Source organism: Pavona decussata, unplaced genomic scaffold, assembly GCF_977016875.1.
Source record: "Pavona decussata unplaced genomic scaffold, jaPavDecu1.1 SCAFFOLD_168, whole genome shotgun sequence".
Lineage (NCBI taxonomy): Eukaryota > Metazoa > Cnidaria > Anthozoa > Scleractinia > Agariciidae > Pavona > Pavona decussata.
In genome coordinates this window covers 455935-479775 of record NW_028145579.1, presented here as the reverse complement: position 1 = coordinate 479775, position 23841 = coordinate 455935, and the positions used below count along the sequence as shown (strand labels likewise).

Below are 23841 nucleotides of genomic sequence, written 5' to 3'. Positions count from 1 at the left end.
GTCTACTTTCAAGCTCAAAATGATAACTACCTTTATATTTTAAAACAAAGTTATCTTATAACGTTTTAATTAAAGAGAAATTATCATCTTTTCGGCAACCGTTAATAGCGGTGATTTAATTCCTGATTTATAATCGGCTCCGAGGATGAAATTCAGCATGCTTGAATTACTGAACGAAATCTTAGCCTCTCAAAATTAGTAGACATTGTACTCGGGCTCTGAGAAATTGCTCCAAATGCGTGTTTCTCAACCGCATGCGTTTCATTTTTTGTCCGTTTTCAAAACTCTTTAGTTGTGTTTTCGAAGTGTTTTCGTTTGAACGAAACTAAGACGATGAAATCGCAAAGATCCCCTCTTCAAATGATTTTTATTTTCTTGCTCAACACGGTTCCCCTACGCAGACTCCGCTTTTAAACCGTTTGCCAGTTTCTCAATATTATTCGCGTGAAGAGAACACGAAAATAAAAACTTTTGCCAAAGAACCGTGTAAATTGGGCCATCACCATGAACCGGGCTGTAATTAAAAATAATCAGTCCGAGTTTTAGTAGCGTTAACTACACTTCAGTCTGTTTCAGTTCGCGTTTTCAGCTGTTATACGGTAAGTGTCTGATCGCAGTTATATTTTATTAATCACGGTTGTCCCTTTTTGACTAACCCACGCACATCTCATCTTACTTACGACCGTGAGAGACCTGCCAACTTAGAGTTCCGGTAATCTCATCTTATTCAGGGTCAAACATCTTGATATCTTTAGCAGAAAGGACCAAATTAACCTTTACACACCACGGTAATGGTTTTGAAATTTAGCACATAGGTTTTTGAAAGATATGGAAATGTTGGATCAGACTTCCCCCGCCCCCTGCTCAGAAATTATATATTAGCGCGCGCATAACTCGACATCCGACAGTTAGCGATTGAGACGTAAATGTTCGAGCGTTTGTAGCGTACGGGAATGGCTTTTGCGGCCTACGCATCAACCGTGGAATTTCATGACATCTTTACAACCAATTTTAAAGCTTGGAAGGAAAATGTCTTCGCCAACAAAGCAAGTTAGTGTCAGGAGACTTCCTCCGCTTCCAAATCAAATAACGCTGCGAAATTTGAAAGAAAGTGGTAGCACGAATGAGGATAGTCATGCTGGAAACCTCAAGGAAAAGCCTTCAGGAGGTAGGCAATAGAAAGGTTATTTTGCGTGTTTTTCCATTGTGAAACCTCCAAGGGCCATTAGCGACGTACTTGTTAGCTTATTTTTTCACATTCTCTGCGGTATTGTTGTCGATTTTTCATCTATGACCAACCACTCGTAGAGTGCGTACATTAACATGTATATCAAAGGACGATGACTTTGTTTGTATAATTTCTGCTTTTGGAGCGTCGCCCGTAAACCAGCGCATCTAAATTATGATTTTATCTGGAACCATTTCGTCGTATTTATAGTTTTCCTTCAACCTGAAAGTTCGCTTTGAACAATCGAATCGCCAGTTTAATTAACACCGCGATGCGAACGACCTTGCGATATTTAACTGGATTCGCGTAGAATTTCCTCCTAACAAAATTTTGCGTATCCATCTTGGAGACAGACTTGCAAATTGATTTTCAAAGCCGCGTTGCTGACTGTCCGAGGTTTTACCCTTAGTCAGTTGTCTAAATATTTCATCGCTATCGGTAGATACATAAAACCGTTTTAATTGATATTCGGGGTTAAGGTTTTCGTTTTGGTTTATCATCGATACTTGTACGCTAGCATTTTTTTTGGCACTGTGATAATTTAATTGTAGCGGGCTCGTTTTTCACTTCCATTTCATCGCAGCCAGATTTCGCACAAAATATGCAAATTCAATGCAACTCAAACAGAAGACAAATTAACCAAAAATCGGTTTGAGGAGTTTATCAGTTCAATTCTGATGATATTTTTTTAGTCGTGACGTGCATGCAGAGTCTACGCGAAGAAACAAAATATTACAGCATGTCAATTTTTTTTTTCCGGATTTCTTAATTTGGAATCTCTATACAACTTTTTTGTTTGATGGATGGCAATTCACGGTGAGTAAAAGTATAATAATTTTAGCGCGAGTCATTACTTATTCATAATAGGCAAAAAATAAAATGTCCATTGAAGTAGTGCAAATGGAAAAATTGTACTTAGGAGGAAAAAAAACAGCTGTCAACAACGACGTATACAGCGGAAATGGAAATTTCTTACAATCGAGATTGGTTACATTTAAAAGAAGGTGTTTACAGGGAAATCATAAACGTTTTTGAATGTCACACACATATAGTGATTTTGTTGTCAAAAAGAAAATATTTTGAATAGGACTAAAACCGGAAGTCACATTTATCGTTTCAATTTTTCACTTCCGGTTTACATTAAGCAGTCGGAGTTGGAGTTAGGGTTAGGGTTTCGCAGGAAATATACGAAATTAAACAGAAAATCACACACATTCATGGAAAAAAATATATAGCATGAACCAATGTATTCCATGTCTACCCAGGGTGAATTGTGTAAATTTTAATTTTGCAATACGTTTACGGCCAAAGGCCGAACGGCAGAAATGACCACGTGACCATGCATTTGCCGCTCGCCGCTGTTTGCAGTTTCTCGGTAAAATTGAATCGTTATGCGTTATGATCAAAAGGTCAGAGTTATTTTACACCATTTTCGTCTATGTACTCTTCAAACTGTACTCAAAATTTTTAAGAAAATATAAACGCGAATTTCACTTTGCCGTTTGCTGCAAGCGCCATTCTACTAAAGGGTGCGGTTTTTTTTTGGGATCACAAATCCGTTTTTGGATTCTCCCAAAAAACAAAAAACGCACCCTAAATCTCTCTAATTCCTAGTAAAGAATGAGACTGGGGAGAGGGGGGGGGGGGGGGGGGCGGGGGTTGCCGTGGCGACTTTGAACCTGGCTTAGGGCTTTTAATATTTGAGAAGAGGAGTTAAAGCTCAGTCTAGGTAGGGTTGAAAAAAGATTGAAGAAATTGTCATAGGATGTGGTGGAAAATCCATTTATCTGAATAGAATATTAGGACATTACCTGCAATTTATCTGCGTTTGGCTGTCTAAGAGACTTTATTCTGGTTGTTTAAAATATAGAAACTGTTGACATGACATTTTCTTTGAATTCATACCATTGCAGCATCCATCTTTAATTTTTCTTTTATAAAATATTACTGCATGTTTAATTTTTCGTTGGCAGTTCTCTCAGAGATGCGAGTCAAGGAATATCTTATAGCAAACCCACGGGTCCTGGAAGATTTCATCATGGTTGACGTCAGCCAGGAACAGCTTGAGAGATGGTTGATAAGAAAGACCCAGTCTGTGGAACTTATTAATGGAGGTGTTGGGAATGGTATGTCATTGGATTCGGTAGAAATTTGATTACAGATTAGACTGATGTTGCAACGGCTCAAAAATGTAACGTTTAAGGTGGACACTTCATATAGCCTGTATATGAAGGGGAGGAGAACTCTATCCATGCCCTTCTAATTCCATTACTTCACCCCTCTCTCTCCCCTCCCCTCCTTTTGGTTTAAATACATGCCAAGATTATGTGAGACATCGCACAGTCTTCCCTGGAGGGTATTGTATGGAAAGGCAATTAACAGTACCAGATCAAACTGAGCCAGGCGAGCCCAGCTTCCAAGAGCGGGCTTCCACTTACTGAAAGTCTGTCTCTGGTTAACATGTACTTAAAGGTACCATAATAGGACTTATTGTTAGTTTTGTTGATAATTGATTTATCGTGTACCGTTTTTTTTTTTAGGTGTGAGGCCCTCGCTCTCCAAATGGAAGGTATTTGTGAAGATTTCAGTTAACAAATCGACGGTAGTTTTCTATGGCCTATACTCTTATACATCATAAAACGACGTCATATAAAATGTTCAAAACTCAAGTGGAACCACGAGCCGCAGGCGAGCCGTTTCACTAGCTCCCAAGTTTTGAACATTTTAGGGCGTCATTTTATGGTCTGTAAGTGTATAGACCATAGAAAACAGCCGTCGAATTTTTTTTTTTTTTTTTTTTTTTGCAAAAACATGGAAAAACTACGAGCGGAATTGGCTTTGATTTCCGTTGAGGAAGCGCGCGCGTTACATCTGACGTCATTTTTATTATCTGTACTCTTATAGACAATACCTACAAGCCAATCAGCGCGCGGGAATTTTGACAGTTATTGTTAAATGTAGTTTGGTGCTGTTTTACTTGTTGTCATTGACGGCTTATTCTGTAAAAAGACAATGCGCTATTTTCACCTTTTTTTTTATCTTTCGTATGATTTAGTTTTGCGTGCATACAGACAAGCGGAAAATGCTTCAACAACTGACAAAAGACATCAACCAACAGCCAAAGAAAGTGCGAGTCATGTATGAGCTTGTCAAAAGTGTGGCGGCAGGTGAATATGTAAACGGATTATTCGTTTTAAATATATGTCCATTTTTTAATTAGAGAATGGTCATCGCATGGGATTGTTGTGTATATAACCGCGATTGATCATTCACTTAAATTCGTTCTTTCTTTCGGAGTTCAAATGTATGTATTTTCATATATTCACGTTCGTGTTCATCTTTGTGTATTTACATTTTTTGTTTGTTACAAATTAAAACCCCTCTCCCAACGATTCCAACTTGGTATTTCATAGTAAAAGTGTTTACAGTGACTGCTTGAACGAACGAGATGTGGAATGAAGCCTCAAACGGAAAATGAATGCACAGATGAATGAACGAGGGAATGAACGAACGAGCGACCGATCAACCGATGACTGACCGAACGAACGAATTAACGAACGTCAAAGAACATTTACATTTACATTTACATGTTATTTGGTCGGTAAAATCGTTAGACATTACACCAACCGTAAAAATAAATAAAATTAGTAAATGAATAAAATACAGATATATCAATATATAAAATAATGATATAAAAGTCAAATAAAGAAAACTATATAAACTATATACTAATACTTAAGAAAAGCAATAACCTATGTTTAAAAATTTCCAAATAGGTTGACGAAGCAATTGCCTCTGGGAGGCAGTTCCAGTCTGCTATAGTTTTTGGGAAAACGAATTTTAAAAAACCTCTTTATTTGCGTATGACACGCAAAATTTGAATTGATGGCTTCCCTTCGTGCGACTCTCGGAGTGTTGAATTAAATATTCTCGGCTATCTATATCAATAAGACCACGAGTTAGTTACCTAGATTGCCTTCTCCTCGTTTCCGGCGTGGTCCACCCTAAGTCTTTAATCATGTTCGTAACACTAGCATATCTATTATAATTCTGTGAGCAGAACCGTGCTCCTTTACGTTGAACCCTTTCCAGAGCACTGATATCTTTCTTTAAAAACCGGGGTCCCAAAAGCCGCATTCTTGCATATTCCAGCTTCGGTCGAACTAGGATGCATATTCCAGCTTCGGTCGAACCAATGGATGAAGATATTAATCCCGTAAACGCTGTACTTCACGTTGCAAAAGTTCCCTTAAGAAAGAATTTCATCATCTATTGATTGATTGATTGATTGGTTTTGTTTTTATTATTTTTTTGCAGCCACTCACGCCAACACGCATTCGCTTTACTTGGTCGACAAGAATGACAGGGTAAGCCGTGTTTTGCGCGTATTATCAAGGTCGATCCTGTAGTAAGGGTTATATAGCACAGGGTTCATGAAAAGGTCGTTTCACACTTTCACGTGAACCCACCTAAAACGGAAAAAAGAGCATCAATGAGCCTGTAGCGACTAGTTTCAAAGGTCTCCGAGAACCAACAACAAATTCAGTCAAATCCGGGAATTGAACCCGGGCACGTTATGGAGGTGGGGGGTGGGTGGGGAGTGCTATCACAAATTTTTAGCAAATCACGAAAGAAACAAGACAAATGTGACTGAAGTACCTTGTCGCAATTTATTTGAATTCGTGGCGAGTAGAGATTGCATGGAAGTGAGTATTGAGCGAGACTCGTAGGGTTGTTTCATGGATCAAGTCCCCACGCACTAAAATGGAGCTGCATGTACGAGCCGAGCGAGCAGGTCCCTTTTCTTGTTTGGTTGTTGTTCACGTGCGCGTCTTTGTTTAGTAAATGGGAGAGCGCTTTAATTGTGAGAAGAGCTCCCTTTCCTCAAAAAAGAAAACTAAACAAACAAACAAACCAAAAAAGAAAACGATATGCAAAGGACTGAGACGAGAAAACAATAAACAAAAGTAGAAAGAAAGAAAACGCTTCCCTCTTCAGCTGTTCGAGTCTTTGCCACTTACAGAAAAAACACGCAAACTGATCTTGACGTGTTCTCGAATGCGGCACCCGTTCATGCAAGTTTAAAAGAACGTTTTAAGACAACGTAACATGTTTGACTTTGTAATTGTTTAATTTCCTTTGGGGAAAGTATCGTTGTGAATGACATTTTCAATGCAAGTCAGCAAGTGGGGACCAGTATTTTACCGGCATCTATTCTTTCTCTCTTTTATTCCGTAGGACATATATCTGTACTCTGAAACCAAGCCGAGGTAAATTAATCTGGTTTTGTTAATTTGCTCCTATACTATCTAAGGGAGTATGAGCTGATTGCCTAGCAGCTGCAAACCGCTTTAAGAGAGCCATCAGAGAAGCCATTAGAAAAGAACACTGAATTTGAAAAAATCATAGTTTTTAGGATAAAATAAGCACTAATTATAAGTAACGAACAGCATTTTGATGTCTTCATGGCGGCTCATTCCCAAGTTATTCATTTCACAAAATAATAAAATGATCAAAATGTTATATGCAAACACAAGTATATAATTAAAACGCTGAAGAAATGTGCTTAAGCGTATGTTTTTTTTTTCTAAAATAATAGCTTTATAAGCGCGAATGGAAACTAATTGCATGTTACGACTCGGGTTGACTTCTTGAATTTAGAGGGTCTTAGACATAAGGCAGTCCAAATTGCAATGCCCTAAAAAAACATATTTCTACCCCCCTCTCCATCTCAAAGATGTACATAACGAGTATTCATAGTAGCAAAACGCTATTAAAGTGCAACCTCGTTCTGAGGGTCTCTCCTCGAGAGACCCTCGGAACGAGGTTTATTGGAGTACAGTACCTGGTATCAACGAAGAAGGCAAGGTTGTCTATGACTGTTTGAATTATGCTTCTGCTCGTAGATCGCGATCTCTCTGCCGTCAGACTATAGGAACAGGAGGCACCGTAGCTGCGTATGTCGCAGCGACTGGGGAAAGACTCTTTGTAAAGGATATTCTCGGGGTAATGTATCCTTAGAATATACCCACTTAAAATTCAATTCTCAATTGTTGAAAGTACGGATAACGTTTATCCAGCAGTAACAGTTGGAGTACATTTTATCTGCTGGATAAAAATTTATCCCCTTGCTAAAGTTGTCCGCTGTAAATGGAACATCTGAGTGGGTCAGTGTACGTAGTGTACCGCGTGGAATCACCTGCTCACCTTTAGGTGTCATTTGATTGGCGACACTTTGTAAGGTTTTCTTCCAAGGACTAAAAAGGAAAGAACCATCATTGAAAGATTTTGTGGCTCCTAAAGCGTCAAGATACTTTTTGAAACTCTGCAAACTGTTGCGAAATGAAGCAAGCTTGCACATAAATTAATTTGTTGAGAATTTCCTTTTTGACCACGATTTCCGGCCTGTGATTTGTGTTAGTGAATAATTTAGCTTCTTCTCTTTTGCAGGATGAGAGATTTCCTAAAGGAATCGGTATAGAAGGTAAGCCTCGATACAAACGATATGTTGACCACACAGATTTGCGATAGATCTTCGTAAAGCAAGCGTGGAAGAATGTGGAATGCAGATTGGTTATCTCAAATTCAGACCTGTCTTTTGGAAGAACTTAAACGAACCTGGCTATCACCTGTTAGACATAATCGTTCGACAGGATTTTTCTTTGCTTGTGAAATAGCATGATGTCAGAATCTTAGCTCCCATTCAAATCGGATGCGTTTTCAGAAGTTTGCACCACTGGCAAAAGATTCAACTCTGGAGATCGTTTACTAAAAGGTTCTGCTTTCGTGTGGACGATAACCAAAAAAAAAAAAAAAACTGAAGTTTTGACTTTCTAGCAGGTGTTTTCAAACGTTTGCGTTTTTTCGCTGTCCACACGAATTCGTTTTCAGCACACTCGACTCTGGAAACCGTCTTTAAAAGCTTGCGTTCCGAAGCGTACTTGTGTAGACGGAACAAACGTTTTCAATCAAAAACACATCTGCGTGGACTGAACCTTCTGCATTTTATTAAACTGATTCAAGGACTTTAATGTTATTATCGATGAGCTTGGAATGTTATATTTAAGGAAAGACTTCATGTACGTCCTTTTATACTCTTTGTGTTTCAGATAGCACAGCTCAATCCGTGCTATGCCAACCTATTGTGCAAGCGGATGGTACTATAGTTGGTAAGACACCACTCCTTTCTAACCTTTGATCTATTAAAATGACTTTGTTTTTTCGAGAATGATACTAGCCTAACGACTTGAACTTGGAATGAATTTGGAAATATTAGTAGTTCTTGAAGAGAGGGGGAAAACCAGGGTACGTACCCAGAGGAAAAACCTTTTGGAGCAAGGACGAGAACCAGGAACAAACTCAACCCACATCATATGTATGACGCGAGTCTGGCAATGAAAGCCAGTCCAGGCCGCACAGGGCTTACCATTAACCCTTTAAGCTAGCCTTAACAATGATCAGCATCAAATTTCTCCTTGTAACATTAGTGCTCATTCAACCCCTGAGGTCTTGAGAATTAAGGATACGATCACCCAAGGTGAATTTTCTTGATATTTTAATAACTTCTCCCTAGTACTTTTATAAGAAACGTGTGGGGGCAAGATAGGAGAATTTGTTGTCTTTTATATTAGGGGTTTTAACCCTTTAAAAAGGGTTAATAAAACGATCTACTTTCAATCTCCAATCCAACTGGAATTATCAGTTATAATCATCACTTGAATAACTGAGTCTACTCGGGACATTCTTTTCCTGATAACAATAACGAAAACTCTCTTAGTCTCCATTATTTACATCATAAGCCAAATCTCCTGCCCCCTAAAGCTTCCCTTTCCCCAAGCCAGCAGCCTCAACTATAATTTATGACCATTTTCACAAAGTGGCTGAATGCCTTTTTTACAGGTATTGTAGAGTTGGTTAAAACGCTGGGCAACTCGACATTTGAACGGGAAGATGAGGAGGTAGATTACAATTCATTTTAATGTAGCGGTTTGTCATGGAATTTACAGTCTCGAATCATAATTGTTCAAAGTTGTCTAACAAAATCTGTTGTCATTAACTTTCTAGATTGTCAATAGCTACCTTGCTTGGGGAAGTATTGCCATCCATCATGCTGAAGTGCGTATTACATTAGATATCTAACAATAATGAAAATGGCGAGAAGGAAACATATAACTTTAAGAGTTTTAACATTTAATGTAAAGAGATTCCAGTCTAGGCGTGTTCAATTTGCAAGTCACTTAGTTAGAATCAAACTAAGGCGGAAGCTCGAAAGCATAGGACAGGAAAGAAGAAATCCCCACAAAACTAAATTTGTTCGCCTTTTGAGTCTTCAATGCAGTGATCATTGGGAAGGCTTTATATCAGTATTCTAGAATTAAGTAGCCATGACAAACAGATGATCGTATTGTAAACGTGATGATAGCAGACAGAAATAGTACTTATGCAGTCGATTGTTGTTTGTGATTATGGTGACGATATCGATCATGATGCTGATGATGATGATGATGATGATGATGATGATCATGATTATGTTGAAGAAGAAGAAAAAGAAGAAAAAGATGCCACGAGGATGACGGCGATGACGTTGTCGAGATGAGGTTGAGAATAATAAAACTGCCGCTGCTGATAATGATGGTGGTGTTGATAATAATAATGATGATGATGATGATGGTAATGATGATAATGAAAATGATAATGACGACGATGTTTTTTTTTGTCCCCTGTAGCTCTCTAAACAGATGCAAAAACAAAAGGACCTCAACAGCTTCTTGCTCAATGTTGTAAGGTGGGGATAGAGATAGCGAAATTTATACAAATGTCAGTTTTTGCGCAGCGCACAGGTAATAATGCATCTTTACTAGATCCTATCTGGACTTTTAACTTAAGTCGTCTGTGTTACCATTTTTACAGATCTATATTCGATGAAGTCAGTACGATGGATGTTGTGATTGAAAAAATAATGGTAGGCTTCTTTAGTTATACAACTGAGCAGTTCTTGTGTTTGGGTGACTAATGCGAATCAACACAGTTTTGTGGGGGTGCCAATACATGCTGTGGGACCGGCGAAGGTTATCTAATTTTGCACAGGTCCTTCCCTAGATTTTTTCAACTTAAATATTTGCGCCTGTGTTCTTCCATTACGGTTTCTTTTCCGAGAAACAATCTCTTGCACATATGTTTTATAATTGCAGGGAATCGTCGCTCTTTTGGAAACAGTTTACTCAATGGTGGCTCGAAAAATTTCTTGAAAAAATAATTTTATCCGAATACGTGATTTTATTCGGCTGGCACCAAAAAGCAAACAATAACGGAGTGCTCAATTATATTCTTCTTATTGCCAAATATCATATTTTCGCAACGAGTATCTGCAATGACAGGCTGAGCTTTGAACGCTCTCTTTTACGGTTAAAAAGCAAACTAGACGTTCTACGTATAATGGCCACAGCGAGCAAATCGCCTCGTAATTTTGAAGTCACTTGGGCACCCTTACTATAGATTTCGATCACTTAGTTTTGTCGGCTCCTGGTTTTGTAAAGTAGTTTGTTTGTTCGTTTTTTTTTTTTGTTGTTGTTGTTGTTTTTTCAAGTAACGTAGCGTAACAACGCGTCGCGATCTATTGTAACCCTATTGTGGGTAAAAAAAAATTTAAAAAATGATAATAATAATAATAATAATAATCATAATCATAATCATAATCATAATCATAATCATAATCATAATCATAATCATAATAATAGTAATAATAATAATGACGGGGTGCTTTAGATCGGCCGGTGATGTCATGAAGTTCGCGTAAATTTCAAACGATCGAGCGCCTAGATATATAACGAGGCCGATAAGTATTAATTTGCAGATTTTGTCCACTGTCCTAAGCTACTTGTTTCATTGTCTTATTTCAACAGGCCTTTGCCAAGCGGCTTGTGAACGCTGACCGGTGCGCGGTGTTTATGCTAGACTCTAAAACAGATGAATTATACGCCAATTTGTTCGACGAGGGAGACGAGGATGGCTCTGGTTACAAATTCAGAAACGGAGCAGAAATAAGGTGCTAGGTGGCATAACCTTTTTTATTTCTTTGCTATTGTTTTTGGTTGTTTTATGATTCACCTAAAATGCGCCACCTTCCTTGCCTTAGTTACAGATCTTATTCGTAGAACTTACAGGGAATTTACGGAGGATGCCGCCACCTAATCGAAGGTAGCGGCGGCAAGTTGAGGACGCGACATCTCTGGTTTAAGCTCCATCTGCACTAATGTGTTTTCGTTTGAAAACGCATATTCTCCTATCGTCCAAAAACCTCGATGGAAACGGAGACTTTCGAAAATGATTTCAAAAGTGGAGATTTTGAAAACGCATCGTTTTGAAAACACTTTTCTAGAACAAGTTTGTAGCGTGGACAGGTGGAAACGGAGACTTTTCAAAATGGTGACGTAAAAAGCGTCACATGCCATCGGTTCCAGTCCAAATCGGAGCTTCTATCCAAGATGGCGGATGGTCTTGTGATGTTAACACATGCGCAAATCCCAAGTCCCAGTCATTCACATCGTTTTCGAGCGTTCAGTATGATAGGGGAAAACGATACGAAAACGCTAGTGTGGATGACAACAGTTTGCTTCGTTTTCGCCGAGATGAAAACGCATTAGTGTGGATGCGGCCTTGTCCTGATCTACCGTAGTTGAGGGGGGGGGGGGGGGGAGGGGAGGGGGCTAGCCATTCGGTCACGCTTACGTTTTTTGTTCTCTATTAAAAGATTTCCCATCAGTAAAGGCATCGCAGGGTATGTAGCAAGCACAGCAGAAGTTCTGAACATCAGTGATCCATATCGCGATACAAGATTCAACCGTGAAGTGGACGTGAAGACTGGGTACATAACAAAGTCCATCTTGTGTGTACCAGTCAGGTGCAAAGGAAGGTAACAAGGAACTTTCAATTTCGACGTGCACTTTAATTTAGCTCTTTCAAACTGTTGTAAATTTGTTGTTGTTGTTTTTTTCTTTCTTCCTGTGAATACAACTGCTTTGTAACTTGCTTGAAAAGTATATAAAGATTACTTTTTAAAACAAATTTCAATTTGATCATTAGGAGGCATTTTGTCATTCGCCATTCTTCTTAAAGGGGAAGTAACCTTTTGACGTGAAAATGGTGCGAGAACACCTTCACTTAGTTACAAAATAATTCTAGAACATCAAGAAAAGGAAATCAACTGAATTCTTGAAAGGAACAACTCATGACCTGCTCTAGTGCATTTTGGAAACGGAAACGCAAGGACTTGAAATCAGTTAGCCTTACTTTTTTCAAATTGCATTCCATTCTAACCCAGTCCATCTGTGGCCAGAGACACTCATCGATGGGATGACAATCTACAACAAATTTGAGCAATACATTTAGATTTCTGTTGATTAAAAAATGTTTTGGAGTTTCTGATATATAACACCAAATTCGCGTGATACTTCCCCTTTAAGGCCTGTTTGCACCTGCGATTGTTTTGTGCTATTTTTGTCGCACTTATTGATGCAAGTTTTGTCAATCAAGAGTTTGCGATGAAAATCGAAAGTGTAACGCAGTGGCGATTTCAGTGTGATTTGAGTGCTTGTTTTGTCACCATGATATCGCAGAGGTTTTGAACATGTTCGAAACGTCATGCAACTTGGCTGTGATTTGGGGAAATTGCAATGTCGCACCCGAATAGCGCCAAAATTGCAGTGAAATCGCCCGTAGTTTACACTTACTATGCTTATCGCAAACTGGAGTGTAACAAAAATTTAAAATCGCATCAAAAATCCCCAGTGTAGGGTATTAAAAGGGCCGTTAACACAGGTGATTTTTACACTGACAATTTTTGAGGTAATTTTTATGGCGATGTTAAGCCCGATATCTAATCACTCGTCTAAACTGCCGTTGATTTTCGCTGTGATTTCACCGCTTATCATTCCGATTTTCTTGCGATGAGCGAAGATCGCAGAGCGCATGCGTTATCATCATTCAGGGTGCCTTGAGGGGAACTCAAGGGAACTCAGTTTGAAGTACTTAATGCTGACATCGGATGCGCTCTGCTTGAACTGCAACAAAATTACAATAAAATTACATGGAAATCGTCGCGAAAATCTCCCGTAGTTTGTTCATATGCAATTAAAAGGACGCACTTGAAACTGGTCCTAAAACAAACAAAAAAATCGCTGCTTTAATCTCATATGCAATGCCTATGCAGGGGACAGCCTTTCAATCTCTTCGGCTGTTCTTATCGTTTATTTTTCTATACATTCCAATTTTCAGATTTTCTTAGATTCTTCTCAATTTAGAAATTATTTTAATTTCATTAAAAGTTATCGCTGTTTTTCTAGTGTCATTGGTGTCGTCGAGATGGTCAATAGCAGGAGAGGATTTTTCTCATCTGAAGGTAAATTGAGGAGCCATCAGACTCAGAGAGATATAGAATTACATTTACGGGAAACGGCAAAACTGACCGCGTGGCCATGTTTACGTGTAAACTTCATTTGCCGCTCGCTGTTTTCCGTTTCTCAGTAAAAGTGAGTAGTTTTACGTTAGCATGAAAGGGCGGAACTATTTTGTACTACTCGTTTTTTCAAGGAAACATAAACGCGAATCTGATGTTTGCCGTTTGCCATTGTAAATATCTCTATTGTATTATAAAATCCTGCTCTTCGAAAGTGTTCTAAACGTAACATTTGAGCACAGCATGAACGAAAGATCCTTTTTGTAACATGGCAACTGTTAAAAGAGCGGTACCTCCTTTTGCTACTGCGCATACATTCTGCGCATCTACGGATTGTTCAAGACTCTTAGGTAGGTGACTGGTACTACAAAGTCGGTATTTCTGCACTTCCAAATTCCAATTTGACCTGGAAACAGTAGATGAAAGAGTCACCCTGTGAACGCCACAGAAATTCCCATTTATTATTTATTGTTTTATCATATATAACCCTTTCGTATATTCTCCATCATTTCTCTCACAAGTTTTTGTTGTTTCTCCATGTCTAGATGCACGGTCTTTTGAAGTGTTTGCTGGTTACTGTGGACTGGCTCTTCAGTACAGTCAGGTGTGTATACCTTTTGTTAAACAAGAATTCCCTTAGGTGTAACTAGCAGCAAACAAACGTTATTAAAATGTTGCCAGCCCGACAACCAACTAACCAGGTAATTTGGTTACCATAAGAGATTCGGGTGCTATACCGTATTCTCTCTGCCATCATCCCTCGAATCTCTTTATGGTGGCCAAATCACCTTTAGTTATTAACTGTTCATAAACCAAACATTCGTTTCTACTCCCCACCGACGCAGCAACACAGTTTCTTGAGAAACTACCCCCTTGTCCATGTTGTAGGCAGTCTATTAGAGCTCGTGATGGTAATTTAGAAACTTATTTTTCAGTGTTAACTTTGTTTTATTTTTTGAGATATGTGATATGTATGATGGTCTGTATAATAAATGCTATATTTTTTTTTCTTAGATGTACAGTCAGCTGTTTAAAGCCCAACAGAAGCACCAGGTGGCTTTAGAAGTGCTCAGTTATCATTGCTGTGTGGTGGAGAGCGAGGTTCAGCAGTGGCAAAATTCCGTGGCTGCTTGCACTCTTCCAAATGACTTTGATAGGTATATTTGTTCAACTCTACCATCTACTGTAGGTGAAAGTAGATTTCTCGGACTCTGACTGGTGTATTTAAATTTAGAACGCGACGTAACAGTAGGGACCTTCATATCAGAGTACAAGAACCAGATTGAGTACGAGTACCACTTTCATATTTGAAATCAGTTGTATTCTCAAAACTCTCCCCCCTTCCCTTTGTTAACCAGCAGATAAGGAGATCCTAGTAACAAGATTGGTGTAACAAGCGGTTATCCAAACCACGCAAACTAGAATTGAAAAGTCGTACTCGTACTCTATCTCGTAGTCGTAGTGAAATCTGAAGGTTTCCAGAGTTCATCCACGGAATGACGCTATCAACAAACACTTCCTTATTTTTCGACCGACCTACCCTTTGTTTACACCCTTATTGGACACCATTTTGAATCTGGCGAATTAAACTTAAAAAGGTTAGCTTTAAATTAGCGGCTCAAGCTTGCGTCGATTATGATAGTGGTCCTTGATGATGGTCCTTCCACATAAACACTCCGTGTCGTTAAATAGTCGTCTATTAATTTGTTTGTTTGTCTTTCAGCTTCGAATATGATGTCTACCAAAGCGACGACAAGTTGACAAATTATTTTATTCTTATGACAGTGGATATTTTTCAGGAATGTAATGTCAGGTTAGTAGTACAACGACTATAGTACATGTAACATTTTCGCAAATAATGTCAATTTTTCCCGCTTTGCCGGAGTAGTCATAGATTATAATGCCAAAGCAGTTGTGGAAGAAATTTCCCGGAGTACAAAGCATCAAAGCGAAACATTATAAGTCCCAACCAAACAAAATAGGCGCTCATTCCAGTTTCCTTGTGTCATTAGGCGCGCGTTTCTTAAACACCCGAAAAAGATTTCGTACCTAAAATTATATCACATGCACAAAATTCATTACCAAGTTTTCCAAAATTAAGAAACACGTTAGGTTAGTTTGCACGAAAAACAAACGGCAATCTGTAGAAAAGGGTTAAGAAAATAACTTTTCGGGCCCGAAAGCTCTTTGGGAGCCTTGAGAAATGCACACCAGGTTTCTGTGTTCAATTAGGTTCAAAGCAACTCGGAAACGGCATACAGGAAGGCCTCATGGACCTTCTACGCATACGTCAACAACACGACGAAAATCCACACGCTTTATTAGTGACGTCTGATTAGTCGCATCAACTACCTTTCCCGAGGGGAGGGGGGGGGAGTACTCCCCTATATAAGCTATAAAGGTATGTGCCGCCCCAAAGGGTATGGCTTTTGAATCATTTTGGTCTTAAATCGGGTATGATTTTCAAGGGAATCAAAGGAATCAACTCCAAATGAATAGTAGAGAAAGAGAAGTATCCAAAATACATCATTCGAGCTGTATTTTCGGGTGAAGTAGTTCACCAATTCTGACTTCGGCTCTGATGCGAAGCTTAATTACGCCAAAACCCAGGGCCCAGTTGCTCAAAGCCCGATGAAGCTAATCCTGGGTTAACGTGAACTTTGATTAGAGTTTAATTACTAATCAGTGCAGACTCTTCGAAAAGATTTTTGTTCCTCGGTGTTGACTTAAACTTTTCTTTGCCGTTAGCTTAAAATTAACGTTTAAAAACATTTTTAATGAGAGAAAATTGAAAACCTTGGTAAATTTTCAATCGGGGATTAGCTTGATAGCCAGTTCTATAAGCTTTAATTTGATATAAGGGTTCAGGTATCTACAGTTTAAACCGGACGCGCTACATCGCTTGGACGGGAGACACCTCTTAAGGTATAGGGTAACCTTAATCGGCTTTCGAACAACCGGCCCCCGTCTGAAAACGGGTGTGAATTTTGCAGGCCAGGTTTGAAAACGGGTGTGGAAAAGGGCATGTTTTGGTCTGAAATAGGGTCAGGATTTGGAGAACCGGGCGGCACACCCCTACCGTGAATTCTGACGAGTACCGCCTCCCCCCTCTCCCCTCTTCGTAGAACTGCAAGTTGCAGTAGACTGACTGTGTTGTTTTGTTTGTTTCCTTTTTTTCTGGCTTTTTATTCAGGTTTGATCTAGACACCCTTATTCGTTTCACCTTGACTGTCCGCAAAGGTTACCGCCCTGTGTCTTATCATAACTGGTCGCATGCCTTTTCTGTGGCTCACAGCATGTGTGTGATTATGAAACTGGCCCCAGATGTATTCACTTGGGAAGAGGTACTGCTTTGAGAGACATCGTCACAAAAACTAAATTTACGAAATTATGGGATTTGTTGAGATATATCGAAGGAGCACGATCAAAAATGTCTACATGCCAAAACTCAGTAGACTTTTCCATCGTGCTCTTTCCGAAAATCTTAATAAATCACGTAATTTCAAACATTTTTTAAATATTCGCGACATCACACTTAAGTAATCTATTTTTGTCGTTGCTATATGATATGGTTTTAAATTCTCGAAAAATGAAGTAGAATAATACATTCCGCCTTCTTCAGTTCTTGAGAAGGTTGCCAAAAAGTTAACAAGGAGTAAATAAAGCACTATCCAGTAGGAAAGGCATGGTTTACGTCACTGTGATATGCGTTACAATTCGTTGTTCTTTCAGCCTTGCTCACAGATGGGAATCTTTTATAGCCAATATTTCAGCCGTGCTCTTCCTTTTGTGGTCATCGGTTTCCTTTCTCGAATTTAGAGTGTAAAAACGGCGTTTGCAATTCAAACCGTTCACCTCCCCTCCCTCCCCCTCCGTCCCGCGCCTTTAGTCCCTGTCCTTACCTTTTGCAGTTTTGGTTTCAGTTTAGCTGTGACGTAAATTGCTAGCCCAGTATAAATAGTACAATAAATACGACACAATAATGTAAAAAATTACCACGATTAAATTGGATTTGAAATTGAAAAGTTTATGCTTATTATTTCCAAGTTATTTGCAAAATGTTTTGAAAAATTAAATTAAAAAAATGCGAGAATTTATTCCCCCTTTCGATAATTCACTTGGTGTCTTCGCCTCGGTGTTCAAAGAGAATTTTGTGGTCATCAAGGGTAATTAATAGTAATTTAGCGCCACCTTCGTGACTGAGTGTTGCTCTAACCTTTCATTGCCAGAAAATTGCATTACACCTGTCCTGCATCATACATGACATCGATCACCGCGGGTACAACAATGCGTTCATGATCAAGAACAAATCTCCACTGAGTCATCTTTATTCCACATCAACCATGGAGTGGCATCATTTTAAACAAGGAGTTTTCATCTTGGAGGTGAGTGAGTCGCCATTAGGCAACTTACGGTTAACTTTACCTCTATGTCAGAGCGAATCGATTCGGCCTGACGAGGGCCTAATGCAAACGTTATTTTACAGGTCACAGGTCACAAATGCAGATCACTGTGATAATTTTATATAAACAAGCTAAGCAGGTTCTCCCAGCACCTACCCCATACTAAAAAGCTAATTCAGGCTTAGGGCACGCAGGCGCGCTTGGGGAGATTTTGAATTTTCGTGACCATTTAAAGTTCCGTGAGCAAGTTACGCGTACTATTCTCTCGTTTGATTTGTGAGACGCGTTTTGGGGGGATTTTCGTGAAAGTTTGGTGTAAACCGCATTACCATTTTGGAGGTGTTTTTTGGCCTATTACCGTGCTTTTTTTTAGAAGAGTTTTCCGCATCCACTTACGAACAACCACAGTTTCTTTAGAAACTAACCGTCTTAAAGGTGGTGTCTATTGTGCGAAACCAGGGGAACGTCAGATCGGTCTTTATCTCCGGTGTGCTGAGCATAAAGATACCTGGGGTATTGTCTCCGCTCCATGAATTGGAGATTAGGCCATCCCAAGGTCATCTCCCAACATTTTAATAAAGGAGAGACCATCTCAGTTAAGCAGCTGCGAAAAGAAAGCCTCCAAAAAAATGCATGTTTGAACGGGATTAAAACCCATGGCCTCTGCGATACCGGTGCAGTGCTCTACCAACTGAGCTATCATGCCAATTGGGAGCTGGTCATTTTTAAAGTGAAGGCGAACTGAGATGGAGGTGGAAGCGTTGAAATTCAAATATATATTCCATTTCCATCTCCCAGTACAGCGTAGATTCAGTAAACGCTCCTTTTAAGTTTTTTCGCACTCCAAAATGCTCTTAGACAATCTATAAATGCGTGGTAGTCTATAATTACTAGTAATATGTATTTGCAGCTTAGGCTCATTTTCACTTATCGATTTATCGGTCATATTAGTAGGTTCAATCCCTTGGGCTAATCTACACGTTACAACTGGCTCTTTTTATGCTACACACGTATAATACGCCTGGACGACTTTGGGCAAATAATCTTACTGCGTCTATTTAGTTCGTCCTTTAGTTCGTCCCGTGTAAAGACGCATTATACGCCTGGACGAACTAAATCGGCCAATTCTGTCGGCCGAATTATTTTTTTCCTGTTGTAGCGAGGGATGAAAATCAGTCTGGTTCAAACAAATCTGTCGGGCTGACAGAGATCTTTATTAATCGGGTCTTTTTTCGTCCACTCACCAGCTCATTTTCTTTGTCGAATTGTGCCAAATCAGCCCCATTGATTAGCACGTATAAATTAGCCTTAAGGACGGTGCTTATTAATTAGCTAATAAAGAAGTATTTTTTGTGTGGTTTATTACTATGCGGTGAAAGCAGATCTTAGCAAGGGCTATTGAAATCCAAAAAAGAAAACTGGGGGTAACCACGCATTTTTTAGAGACAATGAAACAACAATTATTGTAAAAAACGGTAAAATATAAAACTATGTATGGCGGTTTTTGTTTTGCTAAAATTGAAGCTTTGTTATCTCTGAAAAATGCATGGTTACCCCAGATTTTAGTTTTTGATACCAAGAGCATTTGCTAAGTTCTGCTTTCTCCGCATAGTTTTAAGAATATCCCTGTATTAGTAGGCACCACCCATAGGAAACCCGAGTATCTCGAGATGCGCAGAACGTGTGCGCGGTAACAAAAGTAGACACCCTCTTTAAAAGAGATTTTTTACCCCAACAGACGGACGGCCATAATATTTTGAGCTCTCTATCCACGAAGCAATACAAGCATATCCTGGAACTTATGGAGGAAGCGATCATAGCTACGGATTTGATGCTATTCTTTGGCAATAGAGCAAAACTTGAGGACATCGTTAAGAACAACAAATTTAACTGGAGTACACCCGAACACAGGTAATGTTATGAATCGGTTATTTTCTTGTACGTTTATAAAGGAATAATAGAATCTCAAACGTAACATATTCATAATGTAATATTTATGTTATTTTGCCACGCGTTAAAACAACAACAACAAAAATGCGAACGGAAGAAAAAATATATATATAAAAAAAGATTTCAGAGAAAGTAGGGAGGAAGCCTAAGGGGAAACCATAGGGCTTATAGAATAAGGCTTCCTCGTTGCAGTGCTGTTACATAAAAGGTAAAGCGATTGTGAGACGGTTGATAGAATTACAGTTAAAACAATCATAAACGAACAGACGGAAGACAATCAACAGACATTTGAAAAAAAATAACATGGGATAATGTCAAAAATGTTCCGGAACTTTTGATATAAAGAGGGCTGCGTTTACTGAGTGGCAGCTCAAGAAATCGAGATTCTTTCGCAGTTCCTTCTATTTTCCTTGCTTTTGGACTGAATTATGTACCGGCGTGCATCGTAGAATTATAAAGCTTATATAAACTTCCCTTTCAGGGCACTTGTCCGTCGCTTGCTGATGACCGCGTGTGACCTGTGTACTTCTGCTAAACCATGGTCCGTTCACATCTTGTCAGTCAAGAAAGTTTATGAAGAATTCTACCAACAAGTACGCACTAGGGGATCTTTGTTTTGTGCCTTTTTTTGGAAGGTTTTGGACTGCTTTTTCTGAATTCTTTGTAGAAGCTAACTCAGGGTTTCTAATATGACAGGGAGACGAGGAGAAGCAGATGGGTATGTCGCCAATTCCAATGATGGATCGGTCAAGGAAACACGAGCTTCCGAAAAGCCAGGTCAGACGGTCTGACAATTGTTATCTGATAGGATTGATATAAAAATAAATATCAAAAAGTGTCAGTAATGGTTTACGCGCGCGTATTACAACGGTTTTCTTCACACCGAAGAAGGGTTATATACCCAAAACGTCCGTGTTTTTTAAACCATTACTGACACTCTTTGATACTGTATTAATTTTCATATGCCTAGTTGCTTCATGCTACAGAAGCCTGCCTAAGCTCTGGCCGTATGGACCACTTAGGCGCGTAGTGCGACTTTACTTTTACCTTATCTTCCAAGTACAACTGCAATCTAAAGCTATAAACTCAGCCTCGCTGCGCCTAGTTTTATGCTGTGTTGTAGACATATTTGCGATTCAACTTTAGAGAATACCAGAGAGTACTTTCAAAAGATAAGTGATTAGGCAAGCCAGTACACACCACCAGGTTAACTGGTCACAGTAAATAGACAACAAACAACCAGCCAGGGCCGGATTGTTCGAAAACCGATTAACGCGGCTAATCCACGATTAAGAGTTAATCGAGGTTTTCATATCGCTCTTTAAAAGTAGTTTTAAAGCCTAATTTCAAGCTAACGGTAAAGAAAAGTCTAAGTCAACACTGGGGGCCAAAAATCTTTTGGAAGCGCTTTACCGATTTGTAATTAAACTTGAATCAAAGTTCACATTAATCCAGGATTAGCTCAAGCTGGCTTTGGACAACTGGGCCCAGGTTAATAATGATTTTGTCCAAGGAAAAGTAAGGAGCTTGAGGCCTTGGCAATCTTGTCTAACAGGGAATATCTGGTACTATCAACTGAGTTGCTATGGTAATATGATCCCCGTAAAGATATTCGTGTGCTGACGTTTCGAGCGTTAGCCCTTTGCTCGCTTTATTTCTTTCCTGTAAGTCGTGTTCTTGTGAGTAGCACGGCAATGGTGTGTTTTCTACAGCATCATGTTTTGTTTTTTAGGTTGGCTTTCTCAAAGGAATTGTGAAACCCTGTTACTCAGTTCTCATCAGCGTTCTTCCTGTACTAGAACCAACAATGGCCATGATCGAGTAAGTAAACAAACTTAACTTCACTTCTTTTAACTGCAAACCCGGACACGCACAAGTCGCAATTTGTAAATTGTAGTTTAATTGTTACTAAAAAATGCAAAATACTTTTGAATTAGTAGACACCATCCCCCTGTCTTGACCGAGGATACGGATTCTGCCCTTAGCGACTTTCAATCTGAATATTAAACTTAGGATTTATTCGGAAATTTATCTGGAAACAATTTGATATCGTCTGTACTGTTCATTGACGTTGATGGTGATGTTGATATTGCCATGCAACCAATTTTTGACAGGCCATTTTTTTTCCTTCAGAAAATGGAAAATCCCTTTAAAATTGAAGCAAAATTACTTTTCATTCAGTAACTTTTTTTTTTTGCCCATATTAGTTTTCCTTTATTGGTTCTAGTTACTTTTCCTTCAATTTCGTCGCTTTCCTGGAGTTTTGGAGAATATTTTAAATACGGCGGATCCAAAATGGCCGCCAATATACAATCATGATATCATTACAACGTCATATGACGTAATCACTTCTCGTTGGAAACATCATTGGGCGGACTATCTCTCCTCCAACTTTCGACGTAGCTTTTATACTTGCAAAGTTATGGAGAGAGGAGGGGCAGCGGAAATCGCACCTCCCCCCCCCCCCCCCCCCCGCCGCCCCTTCTGGGTTCCAACAAGACCATAAAAACACGGTTTAGATAGGGCTAAGACATCAGAGTTCTCGAACTATCCCGAGATGCGCAGAACGAATGCGCAATAGCAAAAGAAGACACACCTCTTAATTTGACTATCAGTTGTCCACCACATGTTCACAAACGGGCTCACGGATTTTTCAGAAACTGCTCTCAATTGAGTTTGATTTGCAGCAACTAAACACTCTTTCGGCCTTAGCTGTTAACGCGTGCCTGTTATTACATTCACTCTTTCCTTTTACTGTTTTTTTTTTTTAGCTTGAATGTGACGTCGTGGGAACGTCGCGCTGTGAAGGGTGAAACAAGAAACAAACAAACCCCGGACACGCCGAATTCACTTCAAGTTTCCAACACAAATGACATGAGAGGCTCCCTCTCGTTTTTCGATTACTGAATATGTTCAATTCTGCAAATTGTTATTTTTAAGTCAAATATATAAGCCGATGCAACATTTCAATTTATACTATTTAGAAAGACGAAGAAGATCGAGTTAAACTTGTACATACCTTCAAAAATGATCAAAGTTTGTATGTAAATTGAATTTCTAATTTTTTGCCTTTCGCCCGCAACACAGTGACTTGTGTATAGTCTTTTATCTATCCCCGTTTTTTCTTCTTCATTGACATCTGTCTATTTATTCATTTTTAGATGCTTATGTTATTTATGTTATTTATGTCTTTTGTATTTCTATATTTAAAGACGCTGATTTCAGAAAAAAAAAATAATATAACGTGACAGAGCCGGCTCTATTTAAGATGTACAACTACTTGATGTTCTTTTCTGATCAAGTTCTTGGCCGGAGGATATTACTTGACTTTTTAAATGATTATCGATACACGGTATATAAAAATATATCACTTCTGTGTGCCATGTGTGGGTTTTTAGAAGCGAAGTTTGTAAATTAAAGGGAGGTGAAATTTATGAGGTGAAAAATTATTTTACGATTCGAAAATTTGGGTGACTGAGGGCCTTTTTGCAGTCAAAATAAATAAAACAATCTAAATTTTGTACGAGAAAGAGAATGATTAAACGAGTGTACATCTTGTAGTGTCTGTGGATATTTTTGTATATTTATGTATATTTTTCTACCGGCTGGTACCGATTTCCAGCACTTCTAGCACTTAAACTTTTACAGATCAACACTGTCACTCTTTATTAGTTGATGCAACAACAGTGGTATCAAATAAATGCCAAACTATTGGTAGACAAGTTATTGGTATTTTCTCGGCTTTATAGGTTACCATAGCAATAACTGATAACCTGTTAACAGCCGTAGCTTTAAGCGATTACAAC

General features: G+C 39.0%; 2 protein-coding genes across 2 annotated transcripts in view; both read left to right on the top strand.

Annotated features, from left to right (window-relative positions):
• The window catches only part of LOC146464173 (uncharacterized), a 31987-nt gene extending 11155 nt beyond the window's left edge, over positions 1-20832 (top strand). The window contains exon 16 of the transcript XR_014868589.1: positions 20818-20832. The gene's annotated coding sequence lies outside the window, so the exon portion shown is untranslated. The remainder of the gene's footprint in view (positions 1-20817) is intronic.
• Positions 708-23593, top strand: LOC146464172 (cAMP and cAMP-inhibited cGMP 3',5'-cyclic phosphodiesterase 10A-like). Its single transcript, XM_085130085.1, has 26 exons — positions 708-1168; positions 3202-3354; positions 3769-3797; positions 4284-4395; positions 5546-5595; positions 6467-6498; positions 7135-7234; positions 7679-7712; positions 8338-8397; positions 9128-9186; positions 9293-9343; positions 9955-10013; positions 10139-10190; positions 11131-11273; positions 11979-12140; positions 13570-13625; positions 14228-14286; positions 14697-14839; positions 15406-15495; positions 16876-17026; positions 17912-18067; positions 19824-19996; positions 20517-20628; positions 20732-20812; positions 21768-21856; positions 22807-23593. The coding sequence occupies exons 1-26, from the start codon at positions 991-993 to the stop codon at positions 22940-22942; spliced, it is 2520 nt and encodes an 839-aa protein (XP_084986211.1). The 5' UTR covers positions 708-990; the 3' UTR covers positions 22943-23593.
• The last annotated feature ends 248 nt before the right edge of the window (positions 23594-23841 follow it).

Bases quoted from the DNA above. Each gene is read 5' to 3' on its own strand.
- LOC146464172 (XM_085130085.1), top strand. From the start codon at position 991: ATGACATCTTTACAACCAATTTTAAAGCTTGGAAGGAAAATGTCTTCG. The intron at 3,798-4,283 runs GTATTTGTGAAG...CGTATGATTTAG, and splicing joins CCTCGCTCTCCAAATGGAAG to TTTTGCGTGCATACAGACAA. The intron at 7,713-8,337 runs GTAAGCCTCGAT...TTTGTGTTTCAG, and splicing joins TAAAGGAATCGGTATAGAAG to ATAGCACAGCTCAATCCGTG.